Source organism: Nanorana parkeri, unplaced genomic scaffold (assembly GCF_000935625.1).
Source record: "Nanorana parkeri isolate BGI_ZX_2015 unplaced genomic scaffold, ASM93562v1 scaffold1412, whole genome shotgun sequence".
Taxonomy (NCBI): domain Eukaryota; kingdom Metazoa; phylum Chordata; class Amphibia; order Anura; family Dicroglossidae; genus Nanorana; species Nanorana parkeri.
The window spans coordinates 115683-132393 of record NW_017307680.1 but is presented as its reverse complement, the minus strand read 5'-3'; the positions used below and the strand labels follow the sequence as shown (position 1 = coordinate 132393).

General features: G+C 42.5%; 1 protein-coding gene across 4 annotated transcripts in view; it reads left to right on the top strand.

Moving 5' to 3' along the window:
• The window catches only part of USP7 (ubiquitin specific peptidase 7), a 135848-nt gene that overhangs the window by 50534 nt on the left and 68603 nt on the right, over positions 1–16711 (top strand). For all 4 annotated transcript variants that reach the window (XM_018569850.1, XM_018569849.1, XM_018569848.1 and 1 more), the window contains exons 8-12: positions 9634–9688; positions 12219–12299; positions 12931–13021; positions 14234–14316; positions 14570–14679. In XM_018569850.1, coding sequence (XP_018425352.1) covers positions 9634–9688; positions 12219–12299; positions 12931–13021; positions 14234–14316; positions 14570–14679 — 420 coding nt within the window. The remainder of the gene's footprint in view (positions 1–9633; positions 9689–12218; positions 12300–12930; positions 13022–14233; positions 14317–14569; positions 14680–16711) is intronic.

Here is a 16711-nt window from a genome sequence, read left to right as displayed (position 1 = left end):
GAAGAAGCACATTAAGGTCATGGTGTGGCCTATCCAGTTTCCAGACCCTAATCCTTTAACAATTTATGGAGGGAGCTGAAACTTCGAGTTGCCAAGCGACAGCCAAGAAACCTTAAGGATTTAGAGAAGATCTGTAAAGAAGAGTGGACCGAAATCCCTCCTGAGATGTGTGCAAACCTGGTAACCAACTACAGGAAACGCATCACAAAAGGTGATGGGCGCACATGTTACATATCGCCGCAAACATCGGAGTGAGCAATAATTTTAGAGCCATTAAGACCGGGTTCACACCTGGGCGTTTTAGAGCGCTGATCGACTCGCTGTAAATGCCCAGCAAGTGAAATCCCATTATTTCCTATGGGCATGGTTCCCACCTGGGCGTATTTCAGTGCGTCGGAACGCGCTGAAAAATGCCCTACGCCCAAAGAAGTACAGGAGCTTCTTTGGGGTCTATTTCCACGCGTATCCATTAGGATACAGCCGGATAGCCCTCGTAAACGCGCGTTTGATGCACGTTTCGTGGACCGCAAATCGGGGTAAAAACGCACGGGCCAAAATGCGCATCATACGCGCATATTTCGATCACCTAGGTGGGAATCTAGCCTAAAGGAGAACTATGAGGTGAGTGCTTTTCATTCACCTCATAGTTCTAGCCGACCTGTGTGTCACAGGTCGACTCAGTAGATCGGGAAGTGAGCGAACACATACCTGCGCTCGTTCACTTCTCGATCCTGTCACGGCACAGAGCAGTGACGGGAGGGTCTGGATTCCCCCCTCCCTGCTCCGATCCGCCAGCGCTGACTGGCGGAACGGACGGTTTTTTTTGCGATTTTTCTGGGCGCACGCAATTTTTTTTATTTCAAAGTCTTATTTGTTTTTTAAGAAATAACAACATATTTACACAAACAATTCATACAGTCATTCCTCACTTCCCCTAAATTCCCCTCATATACTCATATAGATTCGTTTAATTAAACCATAGAAGGGGAGAAACAAAATTATATAAATACACACTTAAGTACATTTATCACAAACCCACAAATATCCCCCCTTTGCTCAATATAATATTGTTACAAAAAGAGAAAAAATTAATATCAATTTATTATAGTGCGCAATTCGTTACCATACAGTTTCCCGTTATATCCCTTACCATATTATACATCTTTAAGAGGAGGAAATAGTGGGACACTAATAAAGTCCCAGAATAATTCAGCCCTTCCCTTCTTCACTAGCTTCATATATCATTTCTCACGCCATTATAGATAATCCAGGGAGACCATACTAACTCAAACTTCCTTTCATCATCTTGGAGCCTACTGTTCATCTTCTCATGTATCATGATCCATGACAACTTCGATTTAAATAGTTTAAAAGAGACACTTGGTGCCTTCCAGGCTTTTGCTATATTAATTTTAGCTGCTAGAAAAAAGAAGAAAATTAACCTGTCCTGCGCCTTACTAATCCCTGGGATCGGATAGTTCAACAATGCGTATTGTGCTTCTCTTGTGACATTTACCCCCATAACTCTATATATAAGCGCATATATCCTATTCCTGAAGGGCTTAATTTTTGGGCATTGCCACCATATATGATGTATAGTACCCGGTTGTGTACATCCTCTGAAACAAGCTGACAACACATTCAGGTAAATCTTAGCCAGCCTGGAAGGTACCAGATACCACCTAGCCATCCCTTTATAATTTGCTTCTATCAAAGATATGTTGATTAACCCCAAGAAACCCCGCTTACAGCAGCACTGCCAATCCTCTCTAACAATATCAATTTCCAAATCTTGTTCCCATGCTGTCATATAAGGCAGTTTCTCCTCCGTCTCCACCAATAGAGAATAAATCAGAGAAACACCCCCCCCTTTTGACCCTCGTCCCGCAAGCACCATTGCTCATATTCCGTTGTAAACTGTCTATCAGGTTCCGGCACTTGCAGCGAAGCCAGGAAGTGTTGCAGTTGCCTAAATCGAAACAATTCCCCCTGGGGCATATGTAAAATCTCCTGGCAGTACCCCCCACAGTCAAGGGTCTGCGCTCCCTAAACCCCTGTGCTATACGGTATAACCCTTTGTCCTGCCACCAGTGGAACGTCCCACGATGTTGCCCTGGTGCAAACCTGGGGTTGCCAAAGATAGGTGCCAAGGGGGTGTATTCAGAGACAAACCCCCGACTCTCCCTCACCCCATCCCACACCGATAGGGAGTGCGAGAGCGTCGGGGCCAAGACTGTCGGTCTCTGTCTCGGAGTCATCCACTTCAACTGATCAATCGATAGGCCCGAGGCAGAGAGAGGCTCCATCGAGACACAGTCCGGCTGATACCCCTTATTATAGATCATCGAGAGCTGTGCAATCCGTGCAGCCCTATAGTACTGATATAGATTAGGAACCCCCAGTCCTCCTGTCTGTCTAGAGTTGTGCAATACTTTCCTTGACAGCCTGGCTTGCTTATGGTCCCAAATAAATTTAAGCATACATGATTGAAATTTCTGTAAGTCCTGTTTAAGTACTGCAATAGGTAGAGCTCGGAAGTAATACAACATTTTCGGAAGAATAGACATTTTTATGGCGTTAATGCGTCCTATCCAGGACAAATTAAAGTGCTTCCATCTGGCCATATCTTCCTTTAATTGGCGATACAAAGGAGTATAGTTTCTGCTATGCAATTCAGGGAAAGATGCTGTACGTTTGATTCCCAAGTATTGAACCGCGTCGTCGGCCCAATTAAATACAAAATTTTCTTTTACCCTAGACCATATATCACGAGGGAGGTTCACATTGAGGGCCATAGATTTAGATGTATTTACCCTCAGTCCCGATAGTTTAGGGAACAGATTCAATACTTTCAATACATTAGGTAATGTTACCAGGGGCAAAGTAATAAACAACAGCAAATCGTCAGCAAATAAGGCGCATTTATGTTCTCTCGGGCCACATCTAACTCCTCTAATATTTATATTTTTGCGAATGGCAATTGACAATGGTTCCATTGTCAACGCGAAAAGCAATGGGGAGAGCGGACAGCCTTGCCTAGTGCCCTGAGCTATCGGAATGGTTTCTGACAAGTATCCCTGCATCTTTATTTGTGCAGATGGATGGTCATATAATACTCTGGGTATGCCCATAAAACACGGGCCGAATCCCCATTTTTCCAGCAATGGAAATAAATAATTCCATGAGACCGAATCGAAGGCCTTTTGAAGATCCACTGATAAGAACATACCATATTGAGAAGAGCTCCCATCCCAGCTTGAATGTAACAGCATCATGATATCTATTGCCCTTCTAATCTGATCAGGGCCCTGACGTCCTACTATAAAACCAACCTGGTCTTTATGTATATATGCCGATATAAAAGTTTTTAATCTATTAGCCAGTATTTTAGTCAGGATTTTCAAGTCCTTATTTATCAAAGATATTGGCCTGTAATTGGAGACCTCCCCAGGGTCTTTATTAGGTTTGGGTATTACTGATATAAATGCTCTATTGAGATCCCGGTCTAAATGCCCTCCTGTCCTGAGATGATTAAAGAACCTCTCCATTCTCGGAATCGGAACCTCTGAAATTTTTTTATAGTATGCTATCGACAACCCATCTGGGCCGGGCGCCGACCCAAGTTTTGTCTGTTTTATTGCTAAGTTGATCTCTAAAGCTGTTATCGGTTCTTCCATAATCATCTTATGTTCTAAGGAGAGACCTGGCAGCGTTATATCCTCTAAGAAAACTTTCAGCCTGTTTCCCATTGCTGGCGTGTGTTCCCGATATATGTCTAGGGTTCAATGTATATGTACCTCTCTGACAGCGTATTTTGGGCATTGAATGAGTCTTAATTTTAGGGGCAAGTTTGTTCGCTAAGAGCGTTCCTATTTTATCCCCATGCGCATTTATTGTCCGACCACCTGATACTCTTCTCTGCTTTAGTAGTTAACATCAAATTTAGGTCTAAGCGAGTTTTCTCGAATACTTTTAATAGTTGTATCGATGGCGTTGCTTTATGTACTTAAGACAATTTCTGGAGTTCTAAATGTAACTCATTTATATATTTGTTTGCTCTTTTTTTAGTTATAGACGCTAATTCTATGAGGCGACCCCCTAATCGTAGCTTTGTGGGCAGCCCATATCATTGTGGCCGATATATCGGGTGTCTCATTGTTGTCTCTAAATGTGCATTTATTTCCCTCTGTGCATCTACATTATTTAACAAAGATTCATTCAATCTCCAGCATCGTGTTTTCGTTATCTGTAAGTGCTCACATCCCATTACCACTATTGAGTGATCAGACCATACCGCCTCTTTAATTCTAAAAAGGAAGCCAAAGGTACTGCAGTAACTAAAATCAAAAAAAATGATCAATCCTTGCATAACTTTGCTGTACTTGTGAAAAATACGTATAATCTCTACCCGTAGGATTTAATTCCCTCCATATATCTATTAAGGAATAAGAGTTTAATAATTTCGCAAACTGTGTGCCTGCTTTCCAAGAATAATCCCTCTTACATTTCTTTGAACTAATTCTATCTAAAGTGCTATCTAGTGCAAGATTAGAGTCCCCTGCGCAGATTACTACGCCCTCAAAATATGGTGATAATTTGTCTAACATTTCCTTAAAAAATTAAACCTGTGCAGAATTCGGTGCATAGTATGATATTAGTGTAACTAATTTGTCTTCTATGTGTCCCTTCAAGAATAAATATCTACCCCCTGGGTCCCTAATCTCCATCAAAGAGTTAAAACTAGTCTGAGTGGAAAAACAAATGGCCACTCCCTTGGTCTTATCTGGTGCATTGCCCAGAAAAAACTTCGGGTAATGTGCGTTTATATATTTAGGTTGATAGCTTGCCGGGAAATGGGTTTCCTGCATAAACAAGATCCCAACCTTTAATGAGTGGTAATACTGGAAAGCCATTTTCCTCTTTATCGGGGAGTCTAGCCCCCTGGCATTATGGGATGCAAACACTACTGGTGTCTTAGCTATCATCCAAACCTATTTCTTGGGTGAGTCCTTCTACATTTAAGGTATGGGTCAATGGGGGAAAGTGAGCAGCCATCCACACAAAAAACGTACATACAACACCTACTCGAAACATATACAAAACAACAAATTTCATGGGCAGGTCCCCCTCCCACCCATCCCATATTCAAGGGTATTAACCCCATGTCAACACTCGATTTAACCGCCATCTCGGGGAATCCAGAGAATTCGGTCAAATCCAGGCACACAACCGCCTAGTACTGTCAGATCCCCGCTCCACATTATGTTATTTACTATATATATACTGTGCCCTTTCTTACTACTATAACTACAAACCGGAGAGAAACATATAGACAATGTATAGAGAAGGAAAAAAAAAAGAGAAAATATGCATTCAAATAAAGGGCAACACCCCTTCTAATTTTTTCCTCCTGGGGGGGATGCTATTCTTCCCTTTTGACTTCTGCCAAGAGGTGATAATGAACGCTGTGCCCTATGTCCATAGAGGTGATAATGAACGCTGTGCCCTATGTTCAGTCCAGCCCCCATTGTCCAAACGTGATCTTTCCCAGTCCTCAGGAAGTAATCCCAGCTTTCTCATCAGTTGTTCACCTTCAGCATATGTTGTGATAGAATAAGGCTTACTTCGGAAAGAAAAAGTCAGTCTAAAAGGGAACGCCCATCTATATTTTATCTCCTTCGTTATTAAAATCTGTAGCAAGGGTTCCAAGGCGCGCCTTTTTTGTATTGTTGCCGGAGAAATATCTGCAAAAATTTGAATAGCATGCCCCATAATAGATAGCTCTGAGCGTTGCCTCGCACTTTGCATGATCTGTTCCTTTGTTTTGTAAAAGTGTGGTTTAACAATAACATCTCTAGCCTGTCCATCGAGTCTCTTGGATACAAGGGCCCGATGGATTCTATCCAGCTCCAATTTATGTTCCTCTGCTTCAGGCAATAAATCCTTCATAAGGAGTTTCACATTCAGTTCCAAATCAGTCACTGTTTCCGGGAGCCCCCTAATACGGAAATTATGACGGCGTGATCTATTCTCCATATCATCCACTTTAGAAAATACCTCCTCCATTTGATACTGGAGATGCTGTATATCCTTCACATTTTGATTAGTGCGTGTTACAGTTTCGTCCAACTCTTGGAGATCAGTTCTAATCTCAGTGGTAATCTGTTTGGCCATTTTCTGCAGCCCTTGTTCCAGCATTTCCGAAAATCTCATAAAAATGCTATTTTCCTCCAGCCCTCCTCCAAAATTCACCTCAATATCAGCACTAAGAGGACTAGAGGGAAGGGAAGCCTGTTGTAATAAAAGCATATCTTCTAGTGTCCTTTCAATTAATGAAGACGTTGAGGCAGGGGAATGCTCCCTTCTAGATTGTTTACTCACCACTGCCTTCTTCATAGAAGCCATTTTTTCTCTCTCTCTCTGTGCTGTATCAATCCCTCCACGAGGGCTCGGGACTGTAGCCATCTGTGTTTTATTGTTCGCTGTTTTGGATCCCGCTCGGGGTTGCACGTCTTTTTTCTTTGATGTTCCCCCGGCCATCCTGACTTGTCAGCCCGCTACAGATAGTCTCCACGTTTCTCCTCCTTACAGCCTCCGGTGCTTGTCTGCTATAGGAGCGGGGACTCCATCCGCCTAGGAGCGAGGCTCACGGAGCAGACATCCGAACGGACATCCGGCCCGCTGAACTCGGCGCCTCATCGACCTCCTCTATGCTCACTTTCTAACCTCAAGCAAGAATCTGGGCGCATGCAATTTTAAGGCTTGACATGTTTGGTGTCTATTTACCCGACCTGACCCCGACTTTTTTTTCATTTATGGTACTATTTTCATTGTATCGTAAAAAAAAATAACCCTTCCCCCCGTGGTGATTATATACCTCCAAAAGAAAGCTCTATCTGTCCCCAAAATTCTTTAACATAAATTGCAAGGCTATAGTCCGGTCATGCTGACTGGTGACATTTTTGACTGGTGAGACACCATCAAATTTTTCAAGCCTTGATCATTTTAAATTACACCTATGATAAAAATGATAGACCTTTCATTTCTTTGTAAGTGGGCAAACTTACAAAATCTGCAGGGGATCAAATAATTTTCCTCACTGTAGCTCAAACTGTCCAGACATTTCCTACTTTCACATTGCTTCCTTGTCTGCAGGATTGACACGGGGCTTCCAGGGATCCTTCAGCTCTGAATTTGCCTGGGTGTTTGTGGTATTCTGACCTGGTCAGCATTCTAACTGGGGCTCCGTGGACTCAGGCAGATCTTCTGTCTTAAGGGCTCATTTGTCATTGTGCTTTGCAGTCCCTGGATTAGCGGTTTGGTTTGACACCCAGGAGTTGAGACATCTCTGAATTCCTATTCCCTAGTATCCTAGCTTTTCTCGTGGAAATTTTCCATGTTGGTTATCTTGCTTTTTTGTGGTCTGACCTGGTCTAGCAGTTGACCTTATCCCTGGAATATGCATTAGGTTTTTTAAATTTGGCATGAGCTCTTGTACATTATCCACTTGGGTAGGTTTGCAGGCGGCAGTGTACCTGTGCTGCCTGTGGGGAGTTAGTTTTCTCCCACCCCTCGATAGACACTGCTTTGGGATGTCCCAAATGTCAGATTCAAGATCTCAGCTGTGTCCTTAAATGAATGTGTAGCGATAACTCCCCGCAGAGAGCCGCTGATTGCCTGGTCCTCATCTAGTCAGTCTAGGGGTTGATTCCCAGCCTGCACTAACCGCCCATAAATTGATGTCCACTTCAGCATTATGATGCTAATTAAACAGTTTATTAAATGGCTTGCTTTGGGAGAGAGGGTACAGGGGTTCTAGGTACACAGGTTTCCTTAGCTCGAGACTCACCAGATCTCATCTTCAAGGGAATTCACATCCACAATCCATGAAAGAAACACTGACCGGGCTCTGAAGTCCACATAAATCCAGGGCACCTCTCAGGCCTCTTCCATGTTGGAAGCCTCAGGGGAACATCTTCCCTTACTTCGGCCACTGCCCACCCCCAGGCCTTGGCCTAGCCCTGAGGGCATGCTGAACAGGACCCAGCCCTAATCCATGGCTGGTCCAGGCGAGAGAGAGAGAGCACATGGCAGCTCCCACCCATATATGTACACTTTGTCAGCAGACATCACTGGCTGCAAGAAGCCCAGTGACTGGCTGCTGTACTGTACACATCACAGTGTCTCCTATTGGCTGTCCCCCCAATATGACAGAGTCTCACTCCGCCCAGGGGGATACAGACAAGGTTAGACACCTGGGCATTAACCATGTACTTGCTGCTACAAATCCAGCCAGGCTGTCTACAGCCCTGGCACATCACTAAATGCATGGTAGTCACATCACAAAAGGTGATGGGCGCTACAAATGAAAGAGAAAATATTTTTTTTCCCCTACTCACCGTAAAATACTTTTCTCTACGTTTATTATAGGACACAGCACCCATGGCTCTGGGCATGTGTGTGACCATTTATTGTTATGTACTGCTTGTGATTGAGCTACCTTGGGGGTTTGGCTACCTTAACGCCCCGTTCACATTGAGCGATTTATCGCGCGATTTTTGTAGCGATATCGCTCATATTTCCGCACTATATCGCTCTATGTAGCTTCACCAATACATTTCAATGTAGCTGTTCACATCTCGTCGCTCAATGTCGCTCAATATCGCTTGTAGCTTGTCGCTTCTACATGACCCTTTTTTAGAGCGATTTTGAGCGATATTGCTCCTGATTGCATACAGCCCAATAGGAAGATGTTGCGCGACACGTCGCTCAATGTCGCTCGTCGCTCAATGTCGCGCGATTTGCATGTCGCTCAGTGTGAATGGGGTCTAAAGGTCCGTACTTAGGCTGTGCTTTTATTGTCTGCTCCTGAAGGTGGCGATACAGCCCAACTGTCAGTCAAGATCTCAGCGGTGTCCATTAATGAACACAGAAAAGGATTTTACGGCGATTACAGAAATCCTTTAAAAAAAAAATCCTGGGAGGTGGTGGGGGGTCTAGAGACAAAGGCCAGAGTTCAAGGCGATCCATGTAATATTTTGTCATTGCTTACCTGTACTGCAATTGTAATTACAGTACTGTAGACAACAGATTGGAGATGAGCATGGACCGCTACTACTGACTGGCTCCTGTGTAAGGAGTATGGAACGTAAATGTGCAGGGTTGCTAGTATGGATGACATGCGCGCTCATGAGCTGAGCTGTGGGTGTGACTCTACTCCTAGGAAGTTGTGCAGGGTGAAGCACAATGTGAAGTTCTAAGGGGCTGAGGGAGACAACTTAGTGCACATATATAGGTCAATTGTGTGTGGGTCTATTGGTTGCACAATATGGTATTACCTGACAATAGTACTTAATTATACTGTACACTCCTTGCATTACTGGGAAGGTTTTTTTTCTACTTTAAAGAGAAATGGTGTATGTGTGTGTATATATGTATGTATGTGTATATTTTATGTTTTTTAAAATATACAGTATATTTTTTGGCTAGTACATTCTAAAAATGTGGTGTCTGGATAGGACTGTCAGCTCTTTTTAGAGCTGAATTTTTCATGTGATCATGCTCTGTATTCTTATGAACTATAGTGTCTTTTTTGATTTATTCCCATGCTAATTTTATATTTTTAATTTTCAGGTGGGAGACATTAGACAGCTTCATGCAACATGATGTCCAGGAATTGTGCAGGGTGGTAAGTAAAACAAAATTTTTTTATAATTTGTTTTATACAATAGGGAATTTTGTCCCTGACAAACCACTTAGTTTACCACTTAAAGAAACAATCCAATCCAACAATCTGAAGATTCTGCATGAAGGTGTTCTTCCACTTTTACAAATGGAACATTGATTGTAAATCTTTGGGGGTCCTTGGCTAGTTTGTCTTTCATGCATTTAAATGCAGAGTGTACCCCTTTAGGTTCTTAAAATCCCTTGCTTCTGGCACTCTTCAGCTGTTCCTTTTTTTTCTCCCTGAGCAAATGAATGCACCTTCCCCCCCAAGTCCACTTGGTTTCTTCACAACCCAATACCCCTTGCCCCAGTCCCTGAGTCAGCTCCATTTCTGATGCTGTGCCCAATCACGCTAGTTTGTGTCCTCCCGTTACCCTAAGGAGAACTATGGGGAAAACACTGACCCCATAGTTCTCCTTTAAGGCCCCTCATCACACGGGGAACTGCTTCTCTCTCCTCCCTTGCAGCAGCATTAGGGGGCCCCTTTTTCCCATCTCTTCTCAGTCTACCTCTTCTCTCTGCTATTGCGACTTTAGTTCCAGCCTGTTGGGTCTGTCTCTGGTGTGATTTCTCATCCTCTCTATCTTGTGGCTGGTAAGGATTCGTATCACCATGTCTGGAAATCCGCCCAGTTCAGGATCCAACAATGTAGAAGAAACTACTTTTTTTTTTGGGGGGGGGGGGGGGGGTGATTAAGTCTGGACAATAATGATCAATGAAAGAGACCCCAGTCTTTTTCATTGAAGAATCGTTATTGTCCAGACTTTATTCCCCCCACCCAAAAAAAACCCAGTGGTTTCTGCTACATAGTTGGATCCTGCAATGGGTGGATTTCCAGGTTTGGACTTCGTTAAGCACCATCTAGCTTCTACTGTGTCTTCACTACCACGAAGGAGTGGGTGTCCATGTGTCAGGAAAGAGAGTCTAATATCAAGTAGTCACCTGCACTCCATACAGCCTATAGACCTAAACGGGAGATTGGTGCTTGAAGTGATAACACGGATGGCACCGTTTCAGATGCAGTCCACAACAGAAGTCACCAGTCCACAGAAGGAAAGAGAGTCTGGGATCTACTTTGGATGATACTGTGAGTCTGTCTCCCTCACTAATCCCCTGGGCGATCCCTTGGAATCTCATTCCTCTGTTGGTAACCTCTGGTTAATGGTGGAGATGCTTATGCATGTAGGTTCACCTCTGACTTTGCATTGCAGTTGAAGATCATTGAAGGTCTCGTGTCTGCTTGGATTGTTGGCAGGTAGAACACAATTCTCTACTGCTGCAGGTATTCTTAAACAAGAACGGAGATTGGCTGATTTGAAGCCTTCGAGAGAGCAAATTCCTAAGGTCTCTGGTGGATTCAGGAGTCATTTCAAGCCCTTGTTGGCTGTTTTGTTTTATCTGACGCAGGGTTTTTCCTGGTAAGTATTGTTCAACAAGGTTGGTGGTCTGGTCAGACAATCTTTTCAGACAGAGTTCCCGTTTTGTTGTTGATCATAGGGGTCAGGGGTGCAAAGGCTTTTAGGCCTTTCTATTCTCTCCGGCACCTCTCTTTGGTTCCTTCTCGAGACCTGTTCCTTTTCGGCGCTTGACCCCATGTCTTATTGGCCACATTAGATTGTGAGTCTTTTCTTCCTTGCAAGGTCATTTTGTCATTGTTCCACTTGTTTTGGTTGATAATTTTTTTGCACTGGCTTCCATATGCAGGTGTTCCCTTGTGTGGTGACCTTTTATCTTGGTCTTTAGCATCAGGTTTATTCTCTGTGATCTGTCTGGTCATGTTGGCAGATTCCCCTATCTGGTTGTAGATTTTTTTTTCTCATATTCTGGTGTTGGGCCTTTAGGCAGCTCTTGGGCTGCAAGCAGTCCAACATTTCTGTTTGTTGGACCTGCTAGTGATTGTTGCCTACCTCTCAGTCTGCTTTTGAATGTCCTTACTCTTATCTGAATTCTTGTATCCCTCAATGGACGAGCAGGAAAATGGGAGTTTTGTCCTCAACGTAAGATTCTTTTCTTGGAGTCTGTTTAGAGGCACAGGACCCACCCCTCTGTTTGTTTATGTTCATGCTCTTAGTACTGCTTACTACAAACTGGGGCATGCAACTAGAGGGAAGGCTCATCTTGAGTTGGCCTTCAGATTATTTTTTTTTTCTGTCTGCCAGTGTCCAAATCCTACTGTGGGCAGCGGTATAACCCGACTATCTACAGTAAATTCCTGCGTCCCTTGATGCAATCTCAGAAAAGGGTTTTAGTGTGAGTATAAAAACCCAATTATTTTAATTCCTAAGTTTGGCTCTCAAACTTCAGAACTAAATGTTACGTCAGTAGATATAAAAGCATTGATTTACATATCGTTTGGTATAAAAAGTAATATCTTGTTAGTGTGGTTATTGCATCTTTTAAATTATGAAAATGTTATTTGAGGGAACATGACAAATATACTGGTAAATGGGTATACCCTTTTTAACATTTAAAATTTTGTTTTTATCTTGCAGTTATTGGATAATGTTGAAAACAAAATGAAAGGCACATGTGTTGAAGGAACAATTCCAAAATTATTCAGAGGCAAAATGGTGGTAAGTGTTTGATTTAAGCTAGGGTCACCTAAAAACTTTTAATGCTTGTGTTTGTGAAAAGTACACGTGTCAGTAATGTAAATATTGTAAAAGAAAGCTTCACTATGAAAATGCATACACTACTGCACATGTCTTTTTGAAGTCTTCACAAGCACCCTGGGAGCCTCAAGTTCTGAAAAAACGCGAGGTGGCCTTTTGCCTCTAGCAACTTCCTGTTTAAATTGTTGGGCCTCACATAGTCATGAATTAAAAGGAAGATGCAGTCAGTTCTTGACATTGCTAGTAACAGTCAAGTTTTAATACTATTATGCCCTAGAATTTTGTTGCTTACAAGGTACCTAAAGGTGTACATGATGTCTGCATTTTATCCTTACAATAGGTTTGCGTGCTTTAAGTTGAGTAGGAACACTGTAAATAAACGTAAGGATGGTTTTGATTTAGTTAGACTAAATAAAACACAATCTATTTTAAGACCAATTACTCTGACAGGATCAGGGTATGTATTTAATTGCTTCTACGTGGAAATAATGCAACAATCAGAAAAAGCATGAAAAGCCCTCCTTTGACAACTTTCACACTATATTAATTGTTCAGATGCTAAGTGGTATTTTTTTCTTTCTATTTTTTTCAGTCCTACATACAGTGTAAGCATGTAGATTACCGATCTGAACGGATAGAGGACTACTATGATATACAGCTGAGTATAAAAGGAAAGAAAAATAGTGAGTCCTCCTTTTTTGTTACTTTTATTACACCCATTAAATGGTTACACAACATTAACATGTTAGATCATTCACCCATTTAGTGAACACAAGCTGTAATATATATATTGTACTGATCTACAGGTTCATCCAAGTGAGATATGGCCTGTGTTCTGACAGGGATGAATGAGGGGTTGTTGGGGAGGTGCTGACAATTGTTTGAGTCTGGTGTTAGAAAATTAGCTAGTTGAGGCCTTAGAGCTATACAGTAGCCGAGCTGAACAAACCCCAGCTTAAATAATTTAAATAATTGATGAAAAATTGTTTTCAAACCATTACGATGATTTTGAAACTGAACACCTTTTAATAACGGAGTTAGGCCCCTTTCACACAGCTGGTCGAATCGGGTGCGTCTGTCCGTTTTTCAGGTGGACATGATCGGATGCCCAATGCAAGTCAAGGGGCAGCTGTGTCCGGTTACCCCTGCCTACGGCCAGGTCCGGAGAAACAAATGGATTGGTTTCATCTGACCTGATTGTGTCGGATCAGGGGGTAATTTGATGTTAATGGACACATGTCCCCATAGACAGACTTGGGGTCCAGACAGACATGGGGTTCCGGTAATTGCATTTTTTTCCCTCCATCGCAAGGAAATAGAAGGACATGGATGTCACATCAGCTCAGTAATGCTGTGATCAGGATTGGATCCGTGCACAGATCCTCTCCTGATCAGCCTGCGTGAAAGGGGCCTTAAACTTTAAAGTTTCATAGCACACCCCTGTGGAACGACTATTATTTTAATTTTTTTTGCAATATTAAATTAAAATTAGAAAATAAAAAATGCTAATTGGAGGGTTTTTTGTGACAGAAGATGCATGCAAAATGTCTTCTTTTAAAAAAAACTTGTGGCTTGCTCCTAAACAATTTTTTTTATTTTATGTACACTACATTTGGCACATTTGCAGAGTGGTGTACAGTTCCGGCTCATTCTTGGCTTTGTAAGATAGACACACCAATACGTATACATTTTACTTTACACTATTTATTGATTAAGATAGTATGCAAATTCCTAAGCACTCCTGTTTTGAGAGCTGCATATTGCTGTGTTTAAAGTTTATTAAACTTGTCTCCTATATTTCAAAAATATACTTTTATTTATGGTTGAATCCACTTTAATCCATATATTTTATCTGGTTTATAGATTTTAACATTCATAATTTTCCCCCCCACCAGTCTTTGAATCTTTTATCGACTATGTAGCAGTCGAACAGCTTGACGGCGATAATAAGTATGATGCTGGAGAACATGGTTTGCAGGTAAAGAACTGAAACTACTTTTGCTAGAAAACTATCCTAAATATTTGCATGTTTCTAAGGCCCATGCAAGCTTTTTCATTATTAGCAGTTGCAGTGTTTTAAACACTCTATCTCATATATGTGCCTGCTGTTATGTAGTGGTCTCTGAATATTCATAATTTCCATTTTCTTTTAAACCTCACTTGAATTGAGAACAGATTGTAGAGCTATCGCTATGGTGATTGCAACTAAGTTCCTCTTTTCTTTTATGCAGGAAGCAGAGAAAGGTGTTAAATTCCTAACGTTACCACCTGTATTACACCTTCAACTAATGCGATTTATGTATGATCCTCAAACAGATCAAAATATCAAGATCAATGACAGGTAATTCATGTTTTAGTTCAATCTGACTTTATTAAAGTTTCAATTACACTTGAAAAAGGTGAAAACACAGGTTCACCGAGACAAAAAGGACAACATAACAAAAATTATCGGAGTGGATAACATCAACAGTTTAGACTGAAATACATTTATGTCACAATTCTATCAGAGTGCCAGGGCAGGATGCAAAGTGAGCATCTCAACATCGAGCTATGGGCCCTTATGTCAAACCTGACCCAGGGATTATCAGCACCAGCCTACCGGATTCCCCCCTAATGTGGGCACGTGACACATCGGAATGGCGTATTCATGGAGTTCCCTTGGCCGTGTTGTGCAATATGGAGATGATTGGCAGTACCAATGACAGAAGGGTTAGGTAGAGGGACAAGGGGGAGGGGTACATGCATAGGGATGGAAAGATGGGAAAAACAGACCTGTTGAAGTAGAGGGAGGGACAGGTATGGGTACAGCGGACGCCCACCTCCTGCCATGCAGCTATGTGATGCTCGTATGTGGACATATCAAGGTGAGAGGCCTGCCAGGAAGCCGTCCGAGTTTCTGTTGACCAGCCAGGCAGACCAGGTGTGTACATATTTATCTCCCGCTTCTCGGTCCCCCGCCAAGAGGTTCTCTAAGTCGGCAATACGATCCATTTCCACCACCCACTAGGTAATTCATGTTTTTTGGGGGGAAACAATGTGCATGCTTTAAACAATTTGCAGTACATTCTTTTTAAACTTGGGGTTTACAGTAGCTTTGGTATTGCTGCTGATTGTGACATTTTGGAAGGTAGTAACATTATAGTAACCCAGTCCCTTGTCCGTTTGACTGTTAAGGACCACAGTCTTCTGCTGTTACCTCAGAATTACAGGGGGTAGTTCTGCCCCTTATTGATGCATTGCGATACTACCTTGTAGTTGGAGGATAAGCCTACGTTCCCAGCCTTGTGTTTTTCAGAGCTCCTACAGCTGCAAATAACTTTTTACTACACCTGCTATTTGAGTTGTTCCTCCTTGCAGACTGGAAGCACTCTGGCAGGTCTTAAGCCCCGCAAGTGTGTTACATAGTTACATAGTTACATAGTATTTGAGGTTGAATAAAGACATTAGTCCATCAAGTCCAACCTATTAGGATCTAATTCTAGGAGTACCTGTACCCCTGTATATTACGGTCCCTTAAGAAATCAGGGATGTTGGATGAAACTGTTCACTTTTGAAAGGGAATTTGTGAAATGGTGGTTTATTTCCTCTGTGGATACACCAGTGAACCCACCTTAACAGGAAAACTACTTGACAGGTAGAAGGTGTGCTTTGAAAAGGATTCTACTGACGGTAGCTGGAATACCTCATTAAGTCCCAGTGTGATCTGGCTGGTTATGCCTTTTTCCCCCTCTGTTGGCATTGACCTTAACATGTCAAACCGTGGCAGAATGGGTTAGAGCCATCAAAAAGGATCTCTTCACAAATGGGGTAGAAGTCTAAGTTAGCATGTGGAACAAATACCTAGAGCCTTATGTTTCAGTTGGGATGGATTATTATAAGCATCTAAACTGATGTCTCTACAGATGCACAAGTCACTATGGTTATGATGCTGATGCCACTTCCAAAGAGCACTTTTCTCACTTGGCCCCCTTGGAACACCATCTCTTTGGCCCTAACACTTGATACCATGATTAGGAATGTCACTGAAGGCCATAGCATACTTCTTCCTCAACATAGGTTCTAGGATGGAATACCATCCGTCTCATTTAACTACTTTTGCAGTAGGAACCTTCAGATTCTCATTGCCTGACTTGGAATGCCCTTAGGACTCAGTCATAGACTAGCTAACCTCTTTCAAAAATCTTCTGCATGAAGATGTGCCCCCACTTGTACAAGTGGGGGTGGGCTGGGCATCCTTTCAAGCACTTGGGTACAGTGTGTGCTCCTCTTAGGCCCACAGGCTTATTCATTTTCTCTGGTGTCCCCTTCAGTTGCTCCATCTCATCTCCACTTGTGCTATTGCACAAAATAATGCACCTTCCCCAGTCTCTTTG